The 15,492-nt window shown below is 29.6% G+C and overlaps 2 protein-coding genes across 2 annotated transcripts; one reads left to right on the forward strand and one right to left on the reverse strand.

Moving 5' to 3' along the window:
* Positions 1–644: 644 nt before the first annotated feature.
* LOC133691019 (auxin transporter-like protein 3) lies at positions 645–3,648 on the reverse strand. The gene is made up of 8 exons (XM_062111326.1): positions 3,405–3,648; positions 3,095–3,280; positions 2,766–2,878; positions 2,458–2,641; positions 2,212–2,309; positions 1,608–1,815; positions 1,174–1,431; positions 645–1,092 (listed from the first exon to the last, which is right to left on the reverse strand). The coding sequence occupies exons 1-8, from the start codon at positions 3,558–3,560 to the stop codon at positions 898–900; spliced, it is 1,398 nt and encodes a 465-aa protein (XP_061967310.1). The 5' UTR covers positions 3,561–3,648; the 3' UTR covers positions 645–897.
* A 5,852-nt stretch (positions 3,649–9,500) lies between these two features.
* LOC133691854 (pathogenesis-related thaumatin-like protein 3.5) lies at positions 9,501–11,325 on the forward strand. The gene is made up of 3 exons (XM_062112469.1): positions 9,501–9,656; positions 10,229–10,892; positions 10,995–11,325. Exons 1-3 carry the CDS (start codon positions 9,599–9,601, stop codon positions 11,116–11,118), a joined length of 846 nt encoding a protein of 281 aa, XP_061968453.1. The 5' UTR covers positions 9,501–9,598; the 3' UTR covers positions 11,119–11,325.
* The last annotated feature ends 4,167 nt before the right edge of the window (positions 11,326–15,492 follow it).

A 15,492-nucleotide genomic window follows, 5' to 3' on the forward strand; every position in this document is an offset into this window, starting at 1 on the left:
TTTTGCGTTTCAAAAATATTTTTTTTAAAATTTGAAAATTTTTTATTTTTTTTCCTTCAAATTATTTTTTTTTGTATTTTCATATAAAACAATTTTTATTTATTGAGTTTCGTAAAATTCTGTTTATTTTTACGTTTCAAAAATATTTTTTTCAAAATTTGAAAATTTTTTATTTTTTTTTTACTTCAAATTATTTTTTTTTGTATTTTCATATAAAACAATTTTTATTTATTGAGTTTCGTAAAATTCTGTTTATTTTTTGGTTTCAAAAATATTTTTTTCAAAATTTAAAAATTTTTTATTTTTTTTTACTTCAAATTATTATTTTTTTGTATTTTCATATCATTTTAATGAGTTGATATCAAAAATAATTTTTAAAAAATAAAAAAAAATTATTTTGATGCATTTTCAAGTAAAAAAACATTTTTAAAAAGCAACCACAATTAAATATTTTATACATGTTTTTCACTGAATATAAATATTAACTATAATTTTTACCAAACACGTATCAAAATGCAACTAATCACATCTATTTATATTTTTAAATTTTTTTTTTAAATTACAATCACAAAAACTTCTTTAAAAACATACACGTAGATTTGATGGGATAAAATGATAACTACTTGTATAGGAAGAGAGTGATGTATCCCGCAAAAACCAAGGGAGTTGCATTCTTAAAAGAGAGAGATTAATCAACACACAAGTTACAGCAACTGTGGGTCTTTCTTCACAAGGAGGGATGGCCATGATGGCCATCGCACCTTTTCAAAAAACATCAACAATAGCCCTTGCAAGGAAAAGGGGGGAAAAGTTGCAAATGCCGATCTCTCTTTACACACTTGCGTAAGTATCTTAATTTGTAAACCTTTCTTTTCTGAAAGTAGGGGAATCCAACAATCAAGCCTTGTGGGGAGGACACTGGTAGCACTTGGTGAAGAGGCCAAATGAATCGATCTGACGTATAAAGTTGAGCATGCTTGCCCATCCTCCAAATCCAAATCCCACAATAAAAACCCATACCATCACAAAAATGTTCACGCAATATAAGCCCACCCAACCTCCAAGAAATGGGGGCGGTCTCTCCACAGCATTCTGTGAAAACACAATGAATTAAGAGATTATTAATAACTTGCTTTAACTAATGATGATAAAAGGGAAATTAAGATGGCTAACCTCTCGAGCCGACGCTGAAGAGAAAGTGATCATGTGTGCTAATGATGGAATTATGTAGACAGTGAAGCTGACAAGAAGAGATCCGACAGTAGAGTTGATAGGTCCAAAGAAAGGGAAGATGATAGCTAGGAACCAAATTGGTATCACCACAGGAAGTCTAGCCAGAGCTCTCTTTAACACACTCTTCGTGTCGTGAACCCTTATGAATTTCTCCCACACGAAGTATAGCGGGGTGCATGCAAATCCAAATGTTATGAACTGCCAATAAATAAGAAAATAAAGCGTCAAATGAAGGACATGAACATATAAGACTTGAACCAGATCCGACTCGGATTAGAAACCTGTTCCGATCTGGAATTAATTAATCGAAGCCATGCTGGTGAAGTTATAAAAAACTTTGTAGGCACACTGGACAGAAGCGGTAATCAATTAACCTGATGAATGAGCATTAGTATGACAGCAGTATCTCTATATCCATTCTTCGGTAGCAAAGAGAGAGCATTAGAATGAGTAAGTAGCAAGTCCCCAAATGCCCAGTAAACAGCAGAAGCTGATGGTAGTGTCAAGGTTAAAACATAAAGTGTTGCTATCAAGTATATTAGCTTGAACTTCTGAGGCTTCCACATCGCATGCATAATTTCCCTACAATAACAATCACGCAGAGTCTCATCAATCAAAATTTAATTTCTGATACATCTGTGCATATACACACAGACAGGCGTGCACGGGCAGACGTATGGAGTGCTGTGCATTAATGCTTCTGTATGAAGGTGATTAAGATGGTCAACTTAAATTCCAAAATGATGGTATGGTTATATTTTTAAGTTTATCGCTAGCTTCTTTGGAAACCAAATGGAGAATTGTATAAAGTAATCAGAAAGTTGGTGTCCCAGCTTTTTCAGGAAAGATGTTCTTTTACAGGGAAAACTCTTTCCAGTAATTACATCTGGGTCCATATATATGTATTTATACATCAATTCCATCATTATCATAAAGTATATTTGTATATGCCATTATATATATTGAGTCATCACTCACACTGTGACAGCATGCCCACCAAAGGTATAAAGAATGTTGGTAGCCCCAGTAAAATACAGAACCATTGTGGTTGGACCAGAGTGTTTCACTTCTTCAATCTTCAATAAAATGGGGGGAAAGGGAGTTAGGTTAATACCTTAAAAAAATACTAAATTGACAGCGGAAATTAAGGGCATATCACGCCAAAATTGGATTTTTAAGCTGAATAACACTGCTAATTAATCAATGATAGAATATGCAACCAACCTGTCCATGGATTAGGGAAGCAATTGTCATATACCATGCGGTATAAGAGGTCATCATAAGGCCCAAGAATGACCAAATTCTGTAGTTGTGAAATGAGGGGACGAAGACAGTTGTTGCACAGCATGCACCAAAGATGTAGGTCCAGGTTCTCTTGTCTAGATTATCGTTTATGTAGTAGATATTGCTGCGAAACATTAGTGAAAAAAGAAGGATGAAAGTGCTGTTTGTTTATGATGAAATCATCTCAACCGAATAGGGCAGAAGAAAAAAGTTTATATCATGATTGATTGATGAATATGCAAGGATACCTTGCACAGGCAATTAACTGAATGACAGACCCAAATACAAGAAAAGTGCAGTTGAAAAGGAGGCCAATATTCCTCCAGTATTTCCCCAGCAGCCCATCAAGAACTTCAAACCACTGCAAACAACACCATTAAGTTAAAAAAAAAAAAAAAAAAACTTAAAGAACACTTGACAAGACTAAACTAGAAAATTTATTTTTCTCTCTCTCTTGTTTCTGTGTTGTTTTGGCACTGTATATATTGTACATAAAAGTTATACGATACGAATTATCAGTTATCATAGTCCAGATATACTAATTTGAATATACAAGTGTGTAGCTAGAATATATTACCTGAATTACATGATTCCTGAAATCAACCTTTTCTCTCTCTTTTCTAGTTCTATATTCAACATAAAGAACACTAATAAGGTAAGCAGTCCAGCTTCCCATCAAGCCGTATAAAAGTTGAAACAGGATTCCAGATAACAAGCCAAGTTGTGAGAATGAGTAGGGCAATGTGAGGAGCACTTGTGCAACCTACAATTCAAAAAAAAATAGAAGAAATTAAACATATATATGTGTGTGTGTGTTGATGTATTTATATTTCTTGCAAGATGGCAATGAAACCAGAAAATCCTGTAAGCATGCTTGAATATATTGCCTGATTCGAAGCACAGCTAAACCAAGCGTCATATACTGAACCACCATGCCATAAAAAATTTGAGAATTTGCTCTTAGTAGACTTGGAACTCCCCTCTTCTCTCTCCATTTCCACGTAGTTTCCAGCAATAACAGTCTCAACTTTCTCAGAAGCCATTGTTGTAGCTTACTGGTACTAATGCTGGGGAAGCAGTGGACTAATTGGAGTCTATAAATAGATAAAAGAAGCGCTTCTTTTCGCTATATTTTGCTACGCTTCTCCTTTTCCTTTCGTCTTTATAAAAAAAATATTGGAGCAATTATTGATTCACCGAAGTGGGGACCTAAGTAGTTATTCACCCTTTAAAATGTGATTTTCAGGTGACAGTTTAATTATCTCATGTTCATTTTCATGGGGTCTAGCTTTGAATCTCATTGGTAGGTGACATAGCAATGTCCCCTGCATGTGAGGAACTCATTACACTGTGCTCTCTCTTTCTTTTTCCCCCTACTTGCTACGGGCTTGAAAGGAGAATGGTGGACCCAGGCTCTCATGCATTACACGAGCGGGGTGGCCCACCACAGGCTTTTTCCAAGCCTAAAAGAGCCCATGTTTATAAACAACTGTAGGGTTTGATCTCGAAGAGAAATTTTAAATGTTTGGATTCTGGAAGAAGGATTAAAGAAAAGATGGCAATCTGGATTTGTGTGTTTGGTTTCGTGGAGGTAGAGGCTAAGATGGGGTGAATTATTGCTTTGACAAGGGGGCTTGGTGCTAAACATGATTAGTACCACACGTGTGCCAACTGTATTTGCAAAAGATTTGATTTTTTTCCCCTTCTTATCTTTCATCATCAAGACTAAACTAATAAGAATGAATTATTATTATTATTATTATTATTTTCATTTTCTTACGTGTCAATGTCTATTCTCTGGCCCACTTGATTAGGCATCATCTCATCTCAATCATGATCTTGAATGAATGGGGTGACAAGTCTACATCATGGAGTTGTAAATTTATTTATTATTACCGTTGATCGGTTGAATCTATTTGAAAGTTTAGTTAAAATCACTGGGAGAAGGATCATATTTTATTACAAAGAGAGAGTTCATTTTTTTATGGTCAATAATTAATTAATTGATAATTTTTCTCTTATATGTGACTTTTAAAATAGTCAATATATTGTCAAAATGAACAAATTATCCCTTCATGGCCTTCAAAAAATATTTTGCATTAAAGTTAATTACAAAATAACTCAAGATGTCGTTGGCTATTCCTAAATTAATTAATATCACAATCTCAACATAGCATCCTTAATTATCGACTATAAGCTTTAAATTGATATATCTGGATCCGTGTTTTCTTAGTTTCTACTCTGCACCCCATGGGTTCCACAATAATTGATTATCATTAAAATGTTGAAAATTAAAATTAAGATTGGGTGGAAAGTAACTACATTAATGATATGAGTTAGCATTTTAATTGATAAGTCACAGCCTAAATCTTCCTTCTTTTCTCACTAACAAAATGACTATAAAAACATTGGATTTCAAAGAGACTATTGTGATCATGAAGACATACATACAATCTTGCAGAGCCATGGTGAATTATTTTAAGAAATTGTATACAATAATCACGAATATAGAATATAATTAACACTAATCTATATAATAAGGAGGATATGATAGTATGATACCACATGTAAAATATCAATATAGTAAGAAGAAGGCTATGATATCACATGTAAAAATAACTTTAATAACATGCCAAGTATATAAACATGGTGAAAAATTAATAACCATGTGTGAACCGAAGAAATGGCATACATGTATTTAGTTGGGTTGAGTTTGAACTCATAATTGTATCCAATTCAAGTTTTTATATTTTACAAATTATAAATCCGATTTATTCAAATTTTTTTAGATAAGATAAGTTAAGAATATATATCAGGTTGGGCTATATTTTTAAGGATATTATAGATATTCACGAGTTGAGTTAATATTACTAATTTTTATAGGTTGAGCTTAATTAAAACTAAGTTTTTGGCTAAATAAATTAAATAATGTTTATTTCCAAGACCTATACTTCTCAGAGACTAATTAACATGTTCACTCCACAGCACAACTTTTAAACCTGAAAATATAAGCATTTAACCCATATTTCATATACTTAACACAACAATTAAAGGTCAACCGACATCTAACTACCAAGCCAAGTTCTAACATAGAGCTAAAGCTAACTGTTAGAGGATGCAACATGATCTCAATTGGAATTCTTTTACAGTTAATGAAGTGCCATTTATTATGTGAGAAATTAAGCTTTTCGAATCATGGAATGTGGGTATTATCATATCTAGCTAGTGTTCGATTCTCTTACCATAAATAGTGTTTTTAACATAAAACATATATAATTGTGGATTCTTTTCATCATTTTTCTCGTACCAGAAAAAATCATGTAGAAAAAAGAAAAAAAGAATCGCATGTTCTCTTGCTTTTGAGAAGGTTCTCTTTATCTCTCAATAACAAACACAATTATTAATTATAACTTCTCACAACTTTTTTCAAAAAGTAAAAGGATATTGAGATGGGAGTTTTGTTAATTAATTCATTTTTGCTTGCATAATCCCCAATCCCGGGGGGGTGGGGGGGCTCCCAATCCTTTTCTTTGTGGCATAACTTTCTGCAGCTAGGATGGAGAGGCTGGTGGGAATCGAGCATTACTGGCGGCGAGATCAGGAGGTGGGAATCGAGCATTACTGGCGGCGAGATCGGAGGAGCACCTGGTTGGTAAGGAGATCAATAGCTATGTGCTGTGAAAGCGGGGAGGAACTTCTTTTCTAATAGTTTTTTGTAAATTAGTAGTTTAGACTTTAGATTAGTTGGCCTGCTGTGAAGACAGAACGAATAGAAAAACAGATGGTTTGATTGTTGCACATTCGCTTAGTGACTGATCCAGTGCCGGGAAGGAGAACCCGACGCTAGGGCTCGAGCAAACAGTGACAGATTATAATTCCGCTATATTCTATAATCAGTAACATGTTCGGCGTGCTAGATTGATGAATTTATTCACTGAACAGATATGGTATTTTTGTTTTTTTTTATCCTTTAATTTTTTAAAAAAATTTCTTGATTGAGAAATAAATAGGCATGATTTATTTTTTTATTATTTTTTATAGAATTATTATGATCTTAAATAAATATCTATTTTTAAATTGGTGTTTAATTTTACATGCATATATTTTTTTCATGTAATTAAAAAAATTATTTATAAAAAATTATTAAACATCTATAACAAGTATTGTTGGGACTTGAATCAATTACTTCTATCATTATCTCAATAATTTTTTTAAAAAAATTATTATTATAAATTTTTTTAAAAAATTAAATCATGTTTTTACTAATTATAAGATTATATTTGGACTAATAAAATTAATCAATTTAATTTAAGTAAATTTCTACATAATTTAATTAAAAATTCAAGTTAAGTAAAAAGTTAAATTATAAGTTATTTTTAGAGTCCGTTTAGGAACATAGTGCAAACCGTATTCATTAAAAATTAAAAAAAATAAAAATTAATTTTTTGTGTGTTTTATATTTTTTTATGTACTAATTTTAAAAATAATTTTTTAAAAATAAAAAAAAATTTCAATACATTTTAACATAAAAAACACTTAAAAAAAATCTCATTACATCATATTTAATAAAACAATTAAGAAATTCTTTATGTTTTTAATATATTTTTATATTTTAAAAAATTATGCGGACCAGCGACGTGTATGTCTATAATTTGGCAACATTTACTTGACCTGAGGGTGTCCCTATCTTTATTAGTACGGCTTGATAAAAGTCTTTCATATCGTCATAGAGAAAAGGATCTGCATTCTGCACCCCCTCAGCCCATTATAATAGCTCTTTACAGCCACGTGTCCATGTCGACAAATGACTGAAGCCTAGCCCAAAGCACATGAAAACTGTGTTTTTTTTTTTTTCTAAGCCTACGAGTGCAAACCCGAACTGACAAATGTAGATCATTATTGTACGTATATCAATTTTCAGCTAATGGGTGGTTAGAAAAGGAGTTTGAGAACTTTTCGTATTGTTTATAAAACTGGAAATTAGATTTTTTAAATAAAAAAAAACTGAAAGGCGTAGATTTTTTTTTCCAGGAATCCACAATGTTTTTTTTTTTTAATTTGGTAGTTTATTTTTTTTTCTCTACGAATTAATCATTTTATGGCCACACTAGTACTCAATTTCCTTTGATTTGTCAAGAGATGATCAAATTGAAAGATTGAATATCAAAGTTAAAAATGCCAAGAAAATGTGTGGGACTTTTAAAGCCGAAGTGAAAGATTTATTTTGGTTATCTTACTTTTCAAGTGATAACTTTGTAGCCTCTTTATATTTTTTGAATATTCAATTTTAATAAAAAGAACTTCATTTCTTTTCACAATATATGGTTTAATATATGAAAGAGAGTTGTTGAATTCTGGTAGTAAAAAAAAAATCGATTGATAACGATTTTGACCATCAAAATAATCGATATTGATGTCAATATGTTTCATTAAATAAGAGTAGTTTCACTTGGGTATTCTTTCGCCTTGAAATTATATAAGGTAGTATATCTAATCTAAAAAAAATCTAGGTTTTAGGTTTATTTTTTTATTTTTAGATTTTTTTGGGTTATTAGAAGGCATAAAAAAATTATTTAGTTTTCTATAGTGTTTTTTTTGTCTTTTTAGGTCAAAAAATAGTTGAAGAATAAATTATTTAGTGTAAAACACCTTTACCATAATCTTATGCAACCCTTTAGCTGTCGAAATCTTTGCACAATAAGCAACGTGTCACTTATTCTCCTTTATTTTTTTAAAAAAATACAGGGTAGAAACATATCGTTCATCCTTTCAAAAAATAAAATAAAAATTAAAGCTCAAGTGCATGGGCCTAAGCTAGAGACATGTATGCTCATGTTTTTTTATCATGGCTCAAGAGCGCTGCCCTATCCAAACCCACCCAAGATTAACATTTGGTTTACTTTAAATTGGTTTTCACAAATTGTTTTATTTTGTTTTTTATTAAGTTATCGCAGTCTCAAATAAATGTTTTGTTATTTTGTTAGTGCTTGATTTTATGAGCGTTTATTTTTTTTATCGTTCAAATTGTTTTTAAACTCATTAAGTTGATTAGATTGCATTGGTTTAATCTTATAAGGTTTAATTTTTTTCTACTATAAAACACGCTAGCAACACTTCTTTTTCATTAAAAAAATTAATTTGGCTAGATATCCAAAACAAAACAAAAAATGGTAGAAATTGAAGTACTAATACTCTAGCACTATTTAAAAAAAAACCTAAAACCCACCAATATTTTATTATAGGGCTAGACTCATTGCATTATAGATTGCTATAGTATAATGATGTATTTTCCCTTCATTAAAAAAATTAAATGACCTTTTTATAGGGTAAAATGGTTTTTTCTAAGAAGTTCATATAGTATTATGAAATTAATTGATAGTATAATGATCTGTAAACCTTTTTTATATAGTAAAATGATATAAATGCCCTTAAAAAGCAAACAATAAGTTAAAGAATTCTAGGGCTCCTACATCTTTTTTTTTTTTAAGAACAGTAAAATTATTTCATTGTCCTTCAAGTAAAAAAAATTAAAGAGGTGAACCAGGTTGATCTTGATTATTTTTTAATTCTAATTTCATGTCATGGGTAGTAAGTTAGTGGAGTGAATCAGGTTGACGCGGTTTTTTTTAAAAAAATTAAAATTAATTTTATTTTTATTTTTATCCTTTGATTTTAGGTTGTTGCTGGAAAAATTTATAGTATAAATTATAAAGACAAATGAATACTAGTGTGGAAAAAAGTGGAGACGGATTACAGATTAATTATCGCAAGGTGGCACGTTCTGCTGATCCACCGTTGGCTTTTTTTTTTTTCGGGTTCCGGATCCACCGATCACATTGATGCATGAAACTGGAAAGTAAAGTAGAGAAAAAGGAATGAACGGAACCTGAATAAACTTGCATGAAAGGATGAGGAAAGGAATCATCCAGCTTTGCCCTACAGCCTCCCTAGAATAGACTCGTGTTTTGATTTTACGTCCTATCCCTCCCTCCACACGTATTCTTCGCCGCTCTGCTTTATATGTCGGGTACATTTTAAATCTTCCACTTCTATAGAGAGCACAACAAGCAAATTAAGAAAGATGACACGTCTCCATGTGCATTTGCCGCTACTGCTGATTCTACTCCTGATTTCATCAGGTAAATGCTTTCTAAATCTTTATCAGTTTTTTTCTTTATTTCCGTAATTAATTAGTTAATTTAGTCAGCAATGCCTTTGGTTTGGTGAGCTTGTTGCTACACTATATATTGACGACCAAGATGCTTACTTTTTTAATCTAACTAGGATTAAAAATATTTATATTTCATTTGATTTTTTTTTTAATTTTTTTAACATAAAAATGATAAATATTTTGGTTAAAGTAATTTGTAACTTTAATGAAAAAAGTTGTCACAGAATGGTGTCAAAGTCTAGCTTTAATTAAAAACTAAGATCGATCTTTAACTTACTTATTGACTGTGAGTACTTATATATCTTATTTTATAAAAAAAGATTAATTTATGCTAAATTTTTTTTTGAATTTAAATTATTTTTATCATAAGTTATTAAAAAATATATAAAATTTTAAAGCATTATTTAAACTTGAAAGCCATTTTTCATAAATTATACAATAAAGAAATTAGATCACTAGCAGCTGGCATTAAATTAAACATTTTGGATCGCGTCGATAATAATTTTTTCCCATTTTTATCTCAATTTTCGTGACTGGCAGGGCCAAAAATGATGGAGTGTGCGAGGATTTTTACCATAGTTAATTATTGCCAAGAAACGGTATGGCCGGGTGTCACCCCAGGTGACAACTTCAATGGTGGTGGATTTGAGTTAAAATCAGGACAATCAATTGTTTTCACTGCTCCGGTTGGCTGGAGTGGCCGGATATGGGGCAGAACAGGCTGCAAATTCGATAAAAATGGAAGTGGTTCATGCAAGACGGGGCCCTGTGGCACATCCCTGAAATGCAAGGCCTCCGGTGAGACCCCAGCCTCCCTTGCTGAATTTACCCTAACAACACTCGACTTTTACGATGTCAGCCTTGTCGACGGTTTTAATTTGCCAATAGCCGTTACACCAGTGAATGGTAAAGGAAATTGCAGCGTTGCTGGCTGTGATGCAGATCTGAGGGATACTTGTCCTTCCGAGCTCGCTGTTAAGTCCAACGGAAAGGTTATCGCTTGTCGAAGCGCTTGTGACGTGTTCAACACGGATGAATACTGTTGCAGGGGAGTTTATGGAAACCCTGTGGTTTGTCAACCTACATATTATTCAAAGAAGTTCAAAGAAGCATGCCCTACTGCTTATAGCTATGCATATGATGATCCTACCAGTATTTTTACGTGCTCAGGGACTGATTATATCGTTTCCTTTTGCTCGTCCAGGTCAGTAAACAGGAAGAACATCTACAGATACTGAGATTTTCAATCTCTCCTGTATATAATGATTCATAAACACGATTAACAGTACTGTTGTTTTAATTTCAGGAAGCAACCGGTTTGCACCTACCATGACAACAAGCTTGTTTGCAGTGGATCAGAAGGCCTGAAATCATTGATTACTAGATGGTGGGCTCTCGTGTTCGCAGTGCCACTGTTTCTTACTTTCTGATAAATAGTTTTCAAGTAAGAAAACACATTTTATTTTTTTTGAAATTTAAAGGAAGTCTCATTTTAATTCCATGAGCTTTACCTTGTACATCTTGAATAGCGAATTTGCTCATCTGTTTATTTCAACTTAATTTGTTCATTCTAAAAATAATTTAAAAAAAAGAATGTCATTTGTTTATTGTTTATATAGAATATACCTTCCTACCCATTTGCACCTCTTGCAGCGCGGCCAATTACATTTAACCATATCATAATTATTATATTATAAGTTATACGAAACTTTAAAACATACGAGTAAAATCAGAAATATAAACACAACTTAGTGTATAATTGATCAAATATGGTAATGGATATCTATCTTTTAATTTTTTTAATTTAATCTTTAGTTATAGCTATTTTTTTTTGTTTATTAGTACGGATGATTCTTCATTTATTTAATTAAATGTATGTATAAATTTTTTAATTTCTGATTGAAAATTTTTTTATATCAAAAATTAAAAAAATCCACATATTTATTTTTTATTAAAAAAATATTCAACTTTACTGGGATCTAATATCTAGCAATGTAATAAAATGAGAGAGATGAACATGGTGGTTGGGGAATAACCGGTAACAGCTTAGTAGTTATTCTCCTAAGTTTTCACTTCAGTATATATACGTCTGGATTTGGCACCGACTAGGACAAATCATCCCTGATTTAACACTTTTTAAAGCATTTATGTTAACCTTTTCTAGTTAAGTATATTTGGGACAAGAGCACTTAGGATGAAAAATATTATTGTATTATATAAGAAACTAACACATCATGTACTTCTACCGTCGTGTTTTTACTGTTTATTTACTATTAGCCTTCTAAGAAATGTTTTTGAATTTTATTTTATTTTGAATTTTTAGATCATTTAAAATGTATTTTATTATTTAAAATATGGTTTTATAGTTTGACAAAAAAATTTCCCGGTAAAAAAATAATTTTAATATAGTATGTTCTATTTATTTTTGTATTTAATATATTTTTAAATAAAAAATATTTTAAAAAACAAACCTAACAACAAATCAGCCAATTCAAAAACTATCATCTCGTATTTTCAGTCATCGAAGATGGGTTTGGTGATCAAAAGTGCTTGTAGACGGATGATATTTAGCATCGATGACTCATCGTGTGTAGTCTACTATATATATATATATATATATATATATATATATATATATATATATATATATATATATATATAAAAACTGGCCTGGGTGGACTTGCCGACGACACCGGAGTGCATTTGCTTGCTCCTCTAGGTTGTTGTATTTTTTTTATATCTCTGAATAAACTACTGTTTAGATAATTAATTACAATGATTTTGAAAAAACAATAAGTTAATCCATGTTATTTAAATTATATTTAAGTTTTTATTGTAATATTTTTAATTATAATATTTATTTTTTATGATTACATATAATACTAACATGCACTAGTTTTTAAAAACGGTGGCATAAATATTCAACAAGAACAAAATATGTATTTTATCATTATCAGTTTCTATATTACTATCTCCATATTTTTGTTTTTTATGTAGTTGCTTGAGAATAATTAAAATATTATTATTTTTCCTTAAAGTTACTTTATAAATCATGATAAGTTTTTATTTAAATAACCATGATTTTTATAAAAAAAATTTATTTTCTCTCAAAATTAAGAATAAAACAACATAAAAAAAGTGAAGCTTTGCCAAATAAATTGTTTCTTTCTTACTTAATTTAAATCATTTGAGTTTCGATAGATATTTATTTTAATTGCTATATATTTTTATTGATAAAAAACCACATCTCTATCAAAATAAAAATAAAAAACAAAAATGAATTTCAATTGTAGAAACACATTTTTTCTCAAAATTTAGATCATTAATTATGAATATTTATTTTAATTATCACCAAGATAGTAAAAAAAAAAATTTCTTAAAATTTAAATAAATAAATTTTAACAATCAAAATTAAACTTCATTAATGATAAATGAAAGAAAGCAAATAAGATAAGAAAGATAACTAAAGTAAAGTATTTGCATGTGCATTGATTTTTTGCTTCTTACAGTGAAGATTAATTTCTTTATTTTGTTTCTAATTGGCGTTAATAATTTTTTTATAATTAAAAATATTATTTTTAAAATAAATTCTGAGGTTTTTATTATGATATTATCAATTAATTTATAAAAAAATTTTATAAATATAATTTGCATGTTTTTTCAAAAACAAAATTGCTGATGAACATTCAATAAGACCTTATTTTCTATGCTATAATATTCTGAAATTAATTATTCTATCATTCCTTTTATATTGTTCCATTAGAATTACCATGTTATGACTTTTTTATGTTTTGAATGAAAATTATTTTCATATAACGCCTATTTTTTCTTTAAAATAGCACTTTTTTATATTAAAAAAAACATGAAAAAAGAAACGCATTTTTTCTCCCACGTTGAAATTTGAATTATTATAAATGTTTATTTTATTTGTATCATGTTTTCATTAAAAAATTTACCCTACATGTAAAAAATACATGATTTTATTGAAACAGTAATAAATTAAAAAAATTTAAATATAAATAGATAATATTTTTCCACGATTTAGATTGCTATAGTTATTTAAAATATAAATTTTTATTATATAATTAAATAAAAATAGATTTTGAAAATCTCCTCATTAAGGTATCATGCAACCGAAATGAAACTAGAGGTAAACTAGTATTCGTGTGATGAGGAGAAGAGAGGTGCCAACAATGTCAAACGGTGCCGTTAATGTCAATTTTATGAGATCAAGTTTTTTGATGGAGCAATGTGGTAAAAGTAAATGAGAGAGAAATTAAAAATATTTCAAAACCAAAATTTAGTTTTTTTTTTTTTGGAAAAGAAAATCATGAAAATATCAAAATTCAAGGAGAGTAGCGAAGAGATGGAATCGAATCAAGTTTACTTTTGAAGTATTCTTGTGTTTTTTAAATTTTAGGTTTTATTTAAACATAATAATTTTTATTACGGCTCTTCTTCTTTTTATTGTTTTACTCAATTTTTATTCTCAGTTTTTTTTTACCCCCTTATTTAAGTGAGGTGGCAATTGCTCCAAATCGATGTTTTAAAAAAATAATCTCCACTCTTTGGACATATCAAGGGTAAAATTGATGGGCATTTATGAATATAACTGGACGGGGTTTGAATACATAACTATATTTAACTCAAGTTTTAATATTTTACTAATTATAAATATGTTTCATTTCCTTTTTTTTTCCTAACAAGCTGATTTTTATATGGATATTATATAGATTCATAGGATTTATGCAGCTGATTTATATAGATTTTTATTTATAGACAAACCTACAATATAAATTATAGATGTCATATGATATTCTAATATTAAATATAATTTTAATACCTTGCATCAACATTAAATTATAACTATCTTTATCTCCTTTCTAGTAAACAGACAAGCTTTCTTTCGTTACATTAAACAAATCCAATACAAAACTTACTAATAAATACTTTGGAGATGAGATATTTTTAAATATAATAAAAATAAATGATTAATTCACAAACTAACATATATAAAAACAAAATAAATATAAAATATATGAGTTGAGTCGAGTTGGTCAAGTCTTAAATATCTCAATTTATCACATAACTCGTAATAATCATTTATCAGATTATTCTACTTACTATCATATATAATATTTATATTATTTTATTTTGATGGGTTGAGTTAATTCAACTTAAATAATATAAATATTACAAACGAGTTGTTTTTTTAACATCTTTTATAAAATTTATTTTTCCCCAACCATTATGAATATTCAAATATTATTTGTTTTCTTTTGTTTCCATTTCTCTGGTCATTACTAAAATTAAAAATCTTCCTTCAATTATTAAACCCGTATAAAATAAACAGCTGGGAAGTCACAAACTACTCAGTTCATCTCTCTAGTATGTGTTTGGCTTAAAGGTATGGATGACTTTTAAAAAAGATACAATCATCTCAAAGCATAAATTATACCCCATACTAATAAAACAAATACATGTTTTTTATGTGGTTCTATGAAACAAAATCAACCACACCTCTATCCCCAAGACCCTCTATAAATGTCAACTCCCTCCAGTATTTTTTTGACAATTAAATCCCTTTATTTCCTTATAATTAACTTAACTCCCTTTAACTAAAATAAATTCACAATTAACTATTAAGCTCTGTTTTTTAAACCCTAATCGAAATTCCCAAACAACGTACCCTGAGCCGAAAGAGCACTGGACCGTAGACACGATGGGCCGTACTTAGACCCAGCCCACTAAATATAAACCTGAGGCAGCGGTAAAGTACGGCCCATCCTTCTTACGTTTCTCAG

Source organism: Populus nigra, chromosome 4 (genome assembly GCF_951802175.1).
Source record: "Populus nigra chromosome 4, ddPopNigr1.1, whole genome shotgun sequence".
NCBI classification, from domain to species: Eukaryota; Viridiplantae; Streptophyta; class Magnoliopsida; order Malpighiales; family Salicaceae; genus Populus; species Populus nigra.